The sequence below is a fragment of the Oncorhynchus masou genome, chromosome 3, assembly GCF_036934945.1.
Source record: "Oncorhynchus masou masou isolate Uvic2021 chromosome 3, UVic_Omas_1.1, whole genome shotgun sequence".
In the NCBI taxonomy this organism is placed as follows: Eukaryota; Metazoa; Chordata; class Actinopteri; order Salmoniformes; family Salmonidae; genus Oncorhynchus; species Oncorhynchus masou.
In genome coordinates this window covers 38,753,457-38,767,291 of record NC_088214.1, presented here as the reverse complement: position 1 = coordinate 38,767,291, position 13,835 = coordinate 38,753,457, and the positions used below count along the sequence as shown (strand labels likewise).

The 13,835-nt window shown below is 44.0% G+C and overlaps 1 protein-coding gene across 1 annotated transcript in view; it reads right to left on the bottom strand.

Annotated features, from left to right (window-relative positions):
- LOC135516291 (small conductance calcium-activated potassium channel protein 2-like) overlaps positions 1 to 11,582 on the bottom strand; it is a 64,888-nt gene extending 53,306 nt beyond the window's left edge. The window contains exon 1 of the mRNA XM_064940462.1: positions 10,401 to 11,582. Within this exon, the coding sequence (XP_064796534.1) occupies positions 10,401 to 11,564 (1,164 nt within the window). The 5' untranslated portion in view covers positions 11,565 to 11,582. The remainder of the gene's footprint in view (positions 1 to 10,400) is intronic.
- Between the last annotated feature and the right edge of the window lie 2,253 nt (positions 11,583 to 13,835).

Genomic DNA, 13,835 nt, shown 5'->3' with positions numbered 1-13,835 from the left:
TGATTGTGGCTGTAGTCCTTCAAATCCCCTAACAATACAATTTGCAGGTCCAACCACGCCCTGATATGTAAGGGATAAACGTTGACGTTCTGTACATTACCTTGGAAATAATGGATGACGCAGCGGGATGAGGTGGAGCTGAGTCCCAATATCTTTTCCAACTGTCCCGTTATCTGGTTTTAATGTCCATTCTAGAATGCCCTTCTGACCAATCAGAAACGAGTATTCAACAATGTTGTGGTATTGTCTCGGGCCTAACAACCATGCCAATATATCCTCCAAACAATACCCCATAATGACAAAGCAAAAACTGTTTTTTAGACAATTTTACAAATGCATAAAAGTACAAATAAACTTAAATATCACATTTACATAACTATTCAGACCCTTTGCTATGAGACTTGAAAATGAGCTCAGATGCATCCTGTTTCCATTGATCATCCTTGAGATGCTTCTACAACTTGATTGGAGTCCAGCTGTGGTAATTTCAATTGATTGGACATCATTTGGAAAGGCACACACCTGTATATAAAGTACTACAGTTCACAGAGCATGTCAGAAAAAAATACATGTCATGTGGTCGAAGGAATTGTCCTTAGAGCGCTGAGACAGGATTGTGTAGAGGGGAAGGGTACCAAAACAGATCTGCAGCATTGAAGGTCCCCAAGAACACAGTATCCTCCATCATTCTTAAATGGAAGAAGTTTGTAACCACCAAGACTCTTCCAAGAGCTGGCTGCCCAGCCAAACTGAGCAATCGGGGTTAAAAGGGCCTTGGTCAGGGAGGTGAACAAAAACCAGATTGTTACTCTGACAGAGCTCCAGAATTCCTCTGTTGAGATAGGAGAACCTTCCAGAATGACAACCATCTTTGCAGCATTCCACCAATCAGGCCTTTATGGTAGAGTGGCCAGACGGAAGCCACTCCTCAGTGAAAGGCACATGACAGCCCGCTTGGAATTTGCCAAAAGGCACCTAAAGGACTCTCAGACCATGAGAAACAAGATTATCTGGTCTGTTGAAACCAAGATTGAACTCTTTGTCCTGAAGCTAAGCATCATGTCTGGAGGAAAACTGGCACAATCCCTACGGTGAATCATGGTGGTGGCAGCATCATGCTGTGTGGATGTTTTTCAGCAGCAGGGACAGGGAGGATAGTCAGGGTTGAGAGAAAGATGTACATAATACCTCAATTACCTCGACTAACCGGTGACCCCGCACATTGACTCTGTACCGGTACCCCCTGTATATAGCCATGCTATTGTTATTTTACTGCTAATCTTTAATTATTTGTTACTTTTATAACTTTTTTGGGGGGGGTATTTTCTTAAAACTGCATTGTTGGTTAAGGGCTTGTAAGTAAGCATTTCACTGTAAGGTCTATGTTTTGATATTTAAATATCTATGAATTCCTTTCATAGAGCATTATCTTCTTCAAATGAGGTTACCTATGTTTTGTAAGCCACAGACTAAGGTAATATCCAGGAGCCAAGATTTATATCAGGACATTGGTCCCAAGATCCAGACACAGACCGAGTGAGTTGAGACCATGACAAGTTAAAGACTGAGAACAGTAGAGGACAGTAAAGCACCTCAAAGCACAATCCAGTACAGTATAATACAGCACAACAGCATTGGTTACTAAAAGGCACACTTTTCCTAATATTCACTCACTTATACCTGACCTGTGGAGTGCACCAGTGCCATTCGGATAATAAATTGAACTGCACATGGTTAGGCTACATCTGTGTCGGTGCTTCAAGTCCAGTGCGCTCTGGCTGTTGTTAAATGTGCATCATTTGAGGGGCGCGCATCACAAGCAAGTAATTTATATCATTTTACTTCGACTGTGAGAATCATTAGCACTGCTGAGGCTTAGCTGTACCACGGCCTCTGCCATAGAAACAAATGGGGCATGGCTTTGTTTCCGTGGTTGCACCTTTACGATGCAGAAAACTGCTCAAACCGTTCAAAACTCAGTAACTATTTTACAGGAGCTGGCGCAGGTTGCGGGAAATTAGTCATATTGAGAAAAAATGAAAATAGTTCAAATATAGCCTATTTCATCTATTTGAAAAAAATTGTCACAGAAAATAGATGATTTGCAGTATGGATCAGATGAGATGGTGGTCATTACAACTAAATAAATTAATTGTAGGTGTGCTGCAGAATTTTTTTGCCTATCAAAGAGTACAATAAAGGTTGGGAACCACTTCAGTAGAGTACAGTATAGTACAGTAGAGCACAGTACAGTATAGCACATTATAGATGTCTAGATTTTCTCAAAATAGATGTCAATGTTTGGCCTCCTGGAGGGTTGGAGCTCCCCTGCTGGCTATGCATCTCAACACTCTACATTTGTGTGTGCACTTGTCCACTATCCACATGGTGGTCCTCTTTAGCTCAGTTGGTAGAGCATGGTGTATGCAACTTTAAAATGGAGATAGCCTCAAAGGTACTGCCCGTGCTGTCACAGTCGCCACAATGGCACAGATACAAAGATGAGACCTCTATGTGTCTCTATGGGGTGAACGTTTCGGTCAATTTGGGTCAATTATTTTGGACTTTAAAGAAGCTAACATACAGCTGGCTATCTTTCATTTGCTCATTCATTCATTTTCAAAAGAATATTTGCAGACAGTCTACTCACCATGTGGCCATGCTGGAGAGGGGTGCAATCCCATCACCTGGTGATATTTGTGGGGGTGTGGCGTAAAGCACATTTTTAATTCTGTATATTTGTATTCTTCTTTTCACTCTGTCATTTAGGTCATTATTGTGGATTCACTACAATGTTGTTGATCCAGCCTGAGTTTTCTCCCATCACAGCCATTGAACGCTGTAGCTGTTTTAAAATCACCAATGGCCTCATGGTGACATCCCTGAGCAGTTTCCTTCCTGTCGTGCAGCTCAATTCAATACCATAGTTATTAACTTGACCATGATTAAAGAGATATTCAATGTCTGATTTGTTACTTATACCCATCTACCAATCACTGAACGTGACAGAATGTGACAAAAACAAATCATGGCTTTTCTCACTAAACTAAAGATTGATGTGTGACCCCAATCCTAGTCTAATTTAGCCTTGCTGTTGAATATGTAAATAGCATGGGGCCAGCATTTTAATGCTCTGCTTATCCTTTCTAGCACGTTCCTCTTTGCCTTTGCTAATCTGTGCTATTTGCCCATTCCCCTCCATAGACTCCAATTACAACGTAATTGCTTGATTGATATAGATAAAATCTAGATTAGGTGGAATATCCTACCAATACACACAGGCAGGTAACCTGTGATACAAGTCAGTATTCAACGGGCATCGGGAAATTACGTGGAAACCGGCTACGAGGGTCAATGGTGAGTGCTGTTACCTTCAAGTAGGCTTTGGTTTTGAAAGGATGTTGTGGACAGGAATGGCAGATGGGCATAAGTATAAGCATCTGCCTCTGGTTCCAAAGGGCCAGATGCATGTTCGAATCCAGCGATAGAGATTTGTTTTTTATAGGTATTAAGAGACTATGCCTGAACTTAATCCTAACCCTAAAATTATGAGTTAATGCCAAAACTTAACCTTAAACATCTTTGACGTTTAGAACAACTGAGCAATTTGACATTTCAGAAACATGAACGAACGTCTAATTCTGACATGAGACTCTGAGACATTGTCGATATGCACACATAGACAGCCACCTTCATGCTGACAGTCTCTCCCTGTGTCCCCCTCTGTTTTGGCGGTACACACATTTTAGAATAAAGACATTCAGGCACACACATGCACATAAGCACACACACTCGCACACACATGTACAGACACACACACACACACACTTCATACCAGTAAAGGCCCCTCTGCTTCTACACATACAAACACTTGCCGACCAGTAAACTACATCATCCTATTACACGCAGCGCTCGTGACTATTTGACATCATAGGGACAAACAGTCATAAATTCTACTCTGAGATTATACAACAGGCAATATCCTTCATTGGTGCAATCGCACAACTTTGTCTCACGGCGCCGAATTTACTGTCTCGGAATGCAATGGCAATGCATAACAATCCAACTTCAGAGTTCATTTTGAAGGATGTAAGTCATTTTTTAAACGAGCCTCCACTAAATTCCCGACAAAGGCTGTTTCTTTCTCTCCCAAGGCAGAGACATCAATACCAAGGGAGAGTGCAGCACAACCTATAGCATAGGATGGATCAATACCATAACAAACTCAGTCAAGATTGACTAGAGAACTCTGTGGATCCATCCAGCCTTAGATTGATGATGTGAGGAGGACAAGACAACAGAGTTTCAGCCGAGAGAGAGAGAGAGACAGAGAGAGTTCTCTCCATGGTTCTGAGAAGAGAGAAAAGCATCATGGAAACTCTCCGTTTCAAAGAGCAATGCATTAACATGGAGATAAGACCCAGGTCGTACTTAGCGTTTTACACCTGTTTTTGTGGTATGCTTTACCTTAAAGGGATACTTCAGGATGTTTTCAAATGAGGTCCTTTATCTACTTCCCCAGTCAGATGAACTTGTGGAGACCATTGTTATGTTTCTGCATCCAGTTTTAAGAAAATTCCTAACTAGCAATTGCACTAATGCTAATTAGCATTAGCTCACTAATTTAACTCTTACTTCCTTCATACTGGACACAGTTCATCTGACCCGGGTGGAAGTAGATGAAGGGCCTCAGTGCCAAAATCCCAAAGTATCCCTTTAATGCCTTATTCCTTCGCATAACATTTGTTCGACTTTTTTTTACACGTTCTATGTTCAATTTTCTTGGGAAAAAGACAGCTGCAAACCTTTTTCCATCCCCTCCATGGTGCATCTGAACCCTACTCAGAAAACGGCCGCAATGCCTCCGAGTCCAGAAGGAAAATTACAGAAACACGCAAGTTGAAACACGATAGCTGTCCTCCAAGGCCTAGTCTAAGAGACAGCCCTTACCATATGTCACGTAACATGGCTCTGACTCCGCCAGCACCCAGTAGAAACTAATTGAATTTCCTTATCTGCTTTATAACCCTCTTTTTCTGCTAAATGAAAGAGAAGCCATTTGGAATAGCGGCACATTTGTATTCACCTGCCCCCCCAACCCCCCGCCCAGACACTTACAGTCAGTTCACTAACATACTGTACTACTCGCTGGCTATATCCCTATATGCTCAACAGGATTCTTCCCATGCCCGGCTATTAAGTCCGACAAGATAAAAGTCCTGGGAATTGTGGTCACAGCCCTCAGATACAGTTTGCTTCTATGATGTGTTTTTTGTGTGTGTTTTTTTTGTGTAAAATTAAGTGCTGCGGTTTTTAATGCCCTCGGGGTCCTTTAGTGTAAATTGATTCTATTTAAAAAAAGGTTTTTTACTTGAGAAGAGAAAATAGATGGCTGCAGAGAGAGAGAGAGAGAGAGAGAGAGAGAGAGAGAGAGAGAGAGAGAGAGAGAGAGAGAGAGAGAGAGAGAGAGAGAGAGAAGGCGGTTAGAAAATGGACTCTCCCCGGAACTGGCCATGAAAGGTTTGAATAAAAAGGAGCTAGTGAGGTGACCAAAGGAGCTGGGACAGAGTCCATTAAGGGGTTAACAATCAGACGACCCTAATGAAGGGCTGTGCAGCTGTATGTACCACGGAGCCACAGGGTGAAACCACAACGGGGACTTTCGCTATAGAAACACAGTGGGGGGGGGTTCCTTATTCTTCTCATGTATACTATACTTAGTGTCGCACAATACAACAAAATATTAGAGATGGAAAGGTCTATAGCTACACTGTTCACAATAATAATATACTGAACCACATAGCGATGAGCATCACCGTGTGTTTTCACAAGAACAGATCAAACTACATAACTGTGTGTGTGTGTGTGTGTGTGTGTGTGTGTGTGTGTGTGTGTGTGTGTGTGTGTGTGTGTGTGTGTGTGTGTGTGTGTGTGTGTGTGTGTGTGTGTGTGTGTGTGTGTGTGTGTGTGTGTGTGTGTGTGTGTGTGTGTGTTCACAGTAAAAACAACACATCAAACCACATAGCTATTACCACCATCATGAGAAATCGTGTCGAAAATCCCTCCTTCTTGTGAAAACGTGAACCGAGTTGCATACAGAGGCTGTTGTTAGGACTCTGAGGGGAGAATCTCCCCAAAGACAAATGAAACGCATCACAACGTCATTGTGGAGAAAACTGGTGTTTCAACAGAGTTTGTATGCCCTTTACGCCTTTTAAGGGAAGATTGTGGCATGGCGATGACAATGGTATACTAACAACTCTCCCTCCCACTCACTCACAAGTACACACACACTCTCTCTCAGTATTTGTATTTCTCTATCATGCACACACGCACACACACACAAATGCGCGCACACACACACGCACAATATCTAATGAGAGCTCTCCTAAACAGATACTGTTAGGCACTAATGCAGTGAGAGAGCACATACTGTACTGCAATGCTTCATTCGACTGAGACCGTCAATCAACTGAGTCCCATTCAAATGACGTGCAAATAAGGACAATAATTTAAACACTACGCAAACAACAATTCCCCTACTGGTACTCATTACAATGGCATGCATTGTACGTGTGTTCTATGACAGCTACACAAATACACGCACGCAAATATTGTTTTCATGATGAATAATTATCATTTGCATTCTATAAATTCAAATAAATGCAACACAACATCCATTCTCTATAATAGCTAAGTCCTTAGCTCTATGGCAGACCAGCTAATACATATTTCAGTGTGAAAGTGTTCAAATATGCCACACAGACTGGACACCCTCCTACTGGCACACATCTCCATGGAAAAGTTAACACATTCATATTCATGTTCTTTGTAAAAAAAATTATAATAATAATAAAAAGTGGTTCAAGGCAGTTTCTGAGCGTGAGAAGTCCTCTTTCCGCTCAATAGCGCCTTCTGTTTTACACAGAATATTTATTCATCTGCCCAAGGGTTTTTCGTGAGGTTTACAGAAACGGTGATATGTTTGATGCGGGAGAGAATTAAGTGGTGCAGTATCTCGAGTCAAATCCAAACCTTAGGGCACCAGGACCTTAGCCCGGGGTTAAGACTTCAAACCAAATGGGTGAAATACAGTGAGTGTCTGGGTAGCCGCACAATGGGGGGAAAGGCTACTGTACACATGCGCTAACTGGGTTAAACGGTAAATCACAGTGGTGAGAGATGCTTTCAGACGTGCATATTGTAGTGTAGTCAGGGAACCATGAGTTGATTTAGTGTAAGATGTACAGCACACTATCTATGCTGTAAAGGCGATCTCATTCATTCTCACAGTGAATTGCAATTTGCTGTAATATGAACTATAATAGCGTTACAGTACTTATTCAGTAACACCTGCCAACTGGTACGGTTCCGCGATGGCGCCAGAAACACTGAACATGATATTCTAGCAGATGTAATGAAACACATCACACTGATTACAATTGGAGCATATCACAAGTCTTTCCAGACTCCATATCATGATGAATGATCAATATCAAATTACAGTGACATTATTCATACTCTCCAGGTTCCTGTCCTCTGATCATGCCATAACCCAGGCAAGATCAATAACATAATTAGCCACCAACCACATGCATGGCTGTGATACATTATATGGCTGACACAACTTGGCCACTATCGCGCAAAAATTACCATATGAAGGAACCTGGGTCATTTATCGAGCAAAGCGGCATCTGGGCAGAGTGACAAACCCTGACAATTATGGCATGTTACAGCGTGCATTAAAATGGGAGCGCAGCAGAGGTCAAATACAGGCGACAAATTGCACTTGGATGACAGGAGCAAAAACATCTGGCATGTAAGAGCGATGGTGGTCTATGGCAGCGTTGCTCTGGGCTACTGAGGAACCCCCCCACACACACTCTTTGTATCTAACTGGATTGCACACGATTCAATACACCTCTCCTTGTGAGAAATCACTCAGATGAAACACAAGAAAGTCATGTGAACTGAGCACGTGGAGAGGATAGGAAGCAATCACCTATTAGAAGAACCGTAGCAGCTGTCCAGTGTGTGGGTGCGTGCGTGTGTGTGCGTGCGTGTACAATGTATGTAAAACCTTGGAGGACATTTCTTCCCTTCATTCTCTGTACGTAGGCAATGTCTTTAGAGAGGCCCAGCTATACAATGTCAGGTTTTCCTCACCATAGCAACAAACATAGAAACATAAATCTATTTCAGTTACCAAGTGTGGAGTAGCAGCACTTAAATGCAAACCCCCCTAATTCAATGTGAATGTGTTATCAGAGATCGGGCCATTCACTCCCAGCATACAGGATATGGCTGGGTTCCACCCCTGTAATGAATGAGGGTGACATTTCTTCATTGGTGTGTGTTTACTTACAAGGTGTTGGCTGCCCTGGGCCTGAGGATGGGAAGGTAGCCAGTGGAAACATGCACAACACTGCACGCCCAATCGAGCTAAAACAAAGTGCCTTGTAGAACAGGCCTGGTGAGAACTGATTGAGAGAGTCAGATCAACAAATGTTGTTTCCTCTGGCAACGGATGGAGCCTTGAACAGCATCGCTAATCATAGCAAAGCAGGGGATCTGTTCGACATTGCAGGCTCGTGGGTCACACAATCGCAATTACCGAAGTCTAGTCGTGTACCCTGAATACATGCTGCCCTAGTAGCGGTAGCCGTGAAAAGACTACTCTTAGAAAACAACTAGTCTTGACGAGACTATGCGGTTTTGGAAAAGAACACATTCCTTTGAGAGAAAAAAAGCTCTCTCTAAAAACTCCCGAGCCAAAAAAGGCAAACGCCAACGAAGGTGCAAACACAGCAGCACAGCCGTAATATAAATACAAGCATTATGTCATGTCATATGGCATCAGGTTGGTGGCAGTGGCACGGTGACGTATACCCTACTGACCTCCTAGGGCTCACATAGGGTGATTATGACCGTGTGCCATTCCAGTTTGGCACCAGCGGTACAAAGGCTTTAGTGTAATAGCTTTCCCCTTCGTCTCTCCATCCATCCTGCCGATGACACGCGCGACCCCATCTTCCCTTTTAGAGGTATATAGGCTGGCAACCGGAGCCAGTCTGCAGCCGGAGCCACTCACTTGTGGGGGTGGGGGTGGGGGGTCGCTATCAATAAGTGGCAGGGGTTCAAGAGTACTTACACGAGACTCACAATGGGGTCAGCAAGTTACATTTCAAAACACATGTTATTGGAGCTGGACACAATATCACAGTGCTGTCAATATGGAGCAGCTAGAGAGATTGGGGGGGGGGGTTGCATGATACTGTGATGGTATACACTGTATCAGTCTCGCGCTGTCACAATTGTTTTGTTTAAGGTATTTCAAACAGGGTGAGCAGACTTGTTAAGGGCAAGTCAAGAAAGTAGAACCAGAAAGCTGCGAGTGTATCAGAAAACGTGTAGTAGTTGTTCACGTCTGATGGACTAGGGACCAGACAAGCATTTAATGCATATGTATAATCTAGGCAATTCAAGCATTGTTATATTCAGTTTTGCTATGGTTATTTTATGATGAGCCAGGGTGCATGCATAATATGGAAATGCATATAGTTTAATGTAACAGCAATATAAATTCAATTCATATTAATTCAAGAGGTACATTTTTAAAAGGATTTATTGGCAGAGCTTACATTTTAAAAATGATATCACTTAAAATACCACAATCTCGGATGAAAACATATTTGAGCATTTATTTATTATTTACTGTTCGGCTACATATCCATTATGTCATGGGTTGGCTTTTGCACAGTATTTGCATCCAACCCGTTCATTAGTTTGTACGTTGCAGTACAAAGGATCCAATGAAAAACTGGACTCCGGTAAGGTGCTTCAAAGCTAAATGTTTTGTCATAACTGTGGCACTATGCCAAAACGTGTATGGATTTAACAGACAGTTATCTCTGGCTGCGAGAGAACAGATTTACATTTTCCAACGCGCAAAAAAAGACTTGCTGTTATTGCAACATGGAACAGGTGTGTGTGTGTGTGTGTGTGTGTGTGTGTGTGTGTGTGTGTGTGTGTGTGTGTGTGTGTGTGTGTGTGTGTGTGTGAGAGAGATTCTAGGAAAGAGGGGGTGAGTGTGAGAATGAGAGAGCGCGTCCGTGCGTGTGTGCGTGAGGGGGGTGTGTCATAGGTTATATTCGTGTTTTTTGAAGAAGCAGTTACAGTTACATAGACCCTTACGAATGTAACCTGTGAAACAATATGCACTAACACATACCTATCCATCCATCCAAATAACCCACATGAAACGCTGTTAGGCCGATATCAAATAATCATGTGACAGGCGTGGCCATGGAATGTTAACGTTATAATAGCCCATGTACAGGTTACAGGTTTATCAGACCCTATATTTGTATCGATGGTGCATCAGCAAATGTGAAATGTACCTGATGATGATCGATGAGTATCCTCTCTTCTCCCTTATGCGGGCTCTCGGGCCACAGGTGATAGCTGGAGCCGTAGTTAGGGCTGCTCTTGCTGCTACTGCCAGTCGCAGACGAGTTCCCTCCGTACGGCTGCGTTGGTGAGTTTACACGAGAGTCGCGGCAATGGTGCTGCGGCTGGTTGGGGTGCTGTGGCTGGTTGGCTTGGTTTGTCCTCCCTGGCTTATTGCGGTCTTGGTCACAGTGCTGCGGACGCCCCTGTGCGTCTTGCTGATGCTGTTGCAGCAGAGGTGCCTGGTTATTCCGACAGAGCTCTCCTGAACCGTTGGCGCAGTAGTAGACAGGGAAGCTGCTCCCCACCAGTAGCTGTTGTTGAGCTCGCAATTGTGGGAGTTGCTGTAGCTGTTGCAGGTCCTGAGTCTGGGACTCGAATGCTCGCCGATTAGCCTCGATTGACTCACATACATTTATAGTGCGCCCCTTCTGTGAGTTTGCTCGGGTTGTTTCAGGGGAGGGGTCCCTGTGTTGGAGTCTGCTGTGCTGCTGCTGCTGTTGCTGCAACAACTGCTTCTGGTCTCTGTGCCCTCCTCCTCCTCCTCCCCGGTAGCGTTCCACGTTGCTCGCCTGTTGATAATTGTCACTGCTTTGCAAATTATCCCCGTGATTAGACTCCTGCAAAAACAGCAGAGAGGACGACGGCGGCAAAGATGGGGAGGGCTGCGGCGGGTGAGCGAGGGGCTGGCGCTGGTGAGAAAGGCTCGCCTCCTCGGAAAAATTGCAGTGGCAGCTCTGAAAAAAAGGCTGCTCCGACTGCGGCTGGGAACCGGCTGCGGCCCAAAGGTTCTGCTGTAGGTGCGCTGGCTGCCCTGCGGGTTCACAGACCCGGTGTGAAGGTCGCTGGGCGATGTCGTAGCTTGTCAGAGGCGGGGGGTCGCCGTGCTGCGGCTGACAGGCATGGATACCTCTTCGAGAGGGCTTGCTCAGACAAGGCAGTTGGTGGTGGTTCAGGTAGTGCGAGGTGGTAGTCGAACGCTCTCTGAAAGTCGGAGGAGGGGGCGGCAGACTAAAAACGGGAGCGACTGGGTTTGGGTCTTGGCTCTGCACGCTGCCTCGCTCTTCGTCGGGGATTTGGTGCTGATAGACAGCTCCCGCGTATCGATGCCTCATCCCCTTAATAGCCGCGTCTTACTGTGGATGCTCCTTTGCCTTGTATAGCTCGGACACCCGTTCATTGCGATCAGTCCCAGCAGAATAGAGCCGACTCGTCTCATTGGTAGGTTTGACCAGGACCTGCCTTAAAACGTCACCGTACGGCCAAAACACCGCCTTCGTTAGAATATTGGTAGCCACATATGCACACATGTTAGTGTATAGAGCCTCAACGACGCGCGCAACTGATTTAGTTGATGCGACAACCAAATGGGGATGAAAATGTTAAGATCCTTTGCAGGCTTGATCTATATGGCCAATAATTTATAAACGCATTGGATCTTGACTATCGAATATCCACTGTTGCCACAACCACCATGCATGTCATCGGGCGATCACTTTTCCTCCAACTGAATCTGCTTTAGCTGTCTACCCTGAGAGCTATACCATAACTAGGCTTAGCCTACTCGGTTGTGTCACTAGTCGGTTTATAGGTCTATAATACGAGGTTCTATAAAACTCTACTTCCAACCACTCATCATAAGCATGAACTGAAAGGCCTAATTAAAAAGTAATGTAATGTAACACCTCAAAAGACTTCACATACTTGGTCCATATAGTCCATTCGAGAAAATTATTTTTAATAATGGTCGAAAACCCTCTCCTATCTTATCGTTGAGACTTGCAGGTCAGTGTTTAATATTTCATCATGAGTAGACATGGTTTTGGATTACCAGGCAGAAAAAAAATCGGCATGATATCATGCCCATGTAAAAACACTGTAGCTGCTGTCGGATTGCATTACACGAAAAGCATAATGATATAAAAGCATTTGGTTGTCTAACAACATGGTAGGATTTGTTGTGCAGGCCATTTTAAGACAACCTGCCGATAGATCCGAGGGAGGGAAAGAGCGAGGGCGTGAGGAAGGGCAAAGAGGGGGAGAGCGCTGCCCAAGCTTCTGAAAGAGATAGCTGGTGAGCGAGCGACAAAAATACTCACCAGTGGCGGTTCTAGCCAACAAAAAGTACCATCCTATAATACACAAATATAATAACACACTTATAAAGAAGAGAACCTGATTATTACACTACTAATTGCATTACTGATTGCATTATTACTGTACAAAGCTATAGGTGTGCTATTTGATAGATTCCCCCGCTTCCCCTATTTCGGCTTCCAGTGGGGAGATCTGAGGTCAACCTAGCCCAACCCCCCTCCCTATCTTGTACTTCTGAGTGGGAAAGGCATGATGTCATTAACGTGACGTGCAAATGAGCGATATAAAACCGATTGTGCAAATGTCACCATTCAGAATGTTTTTAAATTGTTTAAATGTTATTATTGTTATTACTATTATTATTTTTTTCCGCGTGGGCGCCCCGTGCCTTCCTGGGCAAGATCCCGCCCATGTTGCCTATACCTAAATCCTCCACTGCAACTAACTGATGGACAGCGACCAAGTAGGGTGGAAAGGGAGGAAAGGGGGAAACCCAAAATTATCTATGAATGATGATCTGTGTTTACGACAAAAAAGGGAGGGGGTTGTGGTTCACTATCCATTTCGAAGGGGAAAAACACATTTCAAAATAAAACTATAGGCCTAACTTTATAAAACTGACATAAAACTCAAAAATGACATGTTGACAGTTTGCGTAGAAGCTGGAGAGAGTAGGTGGGCAAGAGAGAGGAAGCAAACTCGTTTTCATCATACATTAGGAGTACTTCTTAATAAGTAATACTTTCCAAAGTTGGCTCAGCAATTTTGAGTTTTGATGGGCCCCAGACTGCAGATGTGGACCCTTTCGTCAATAGTTGGGGGGAAGGCTTAGGTACACTCTGTTTTATAGCTCCTGTAAAAGACTGAAGGAATTTGGAGTAGCCCTGGCCAGCATCACATTAGAAACCTGATCATTTTCATTAAGTAATTGGTCGTTGTGACCTGTGTGGGTTGCTTGGCAAGATGGAGTTTCATTTGGTCGTTTGGGATGCAATGTTACTGCTGCCATGTAAATAATTAAATCAAACTTTACAACTCTTACACAAACACAAACGTCCACGAACACGAGTGTTAACACACACAAGCACAAGAGTGCGCATTCCAAAACACAAACGCTCGCTCGCACGCACGCACACTCACTCACTCACACAGACACTCCACTCCTCCCACCCTCTCTCTCTAGCAAAAAAAGACTGGCATGCCTATTTAATTCCTCTTGGATTTAGCCCACATACCAGAACCCATCCTTCTTAGCTTGACTATTTGCATTAGGAAGCATGTTGTGTGTC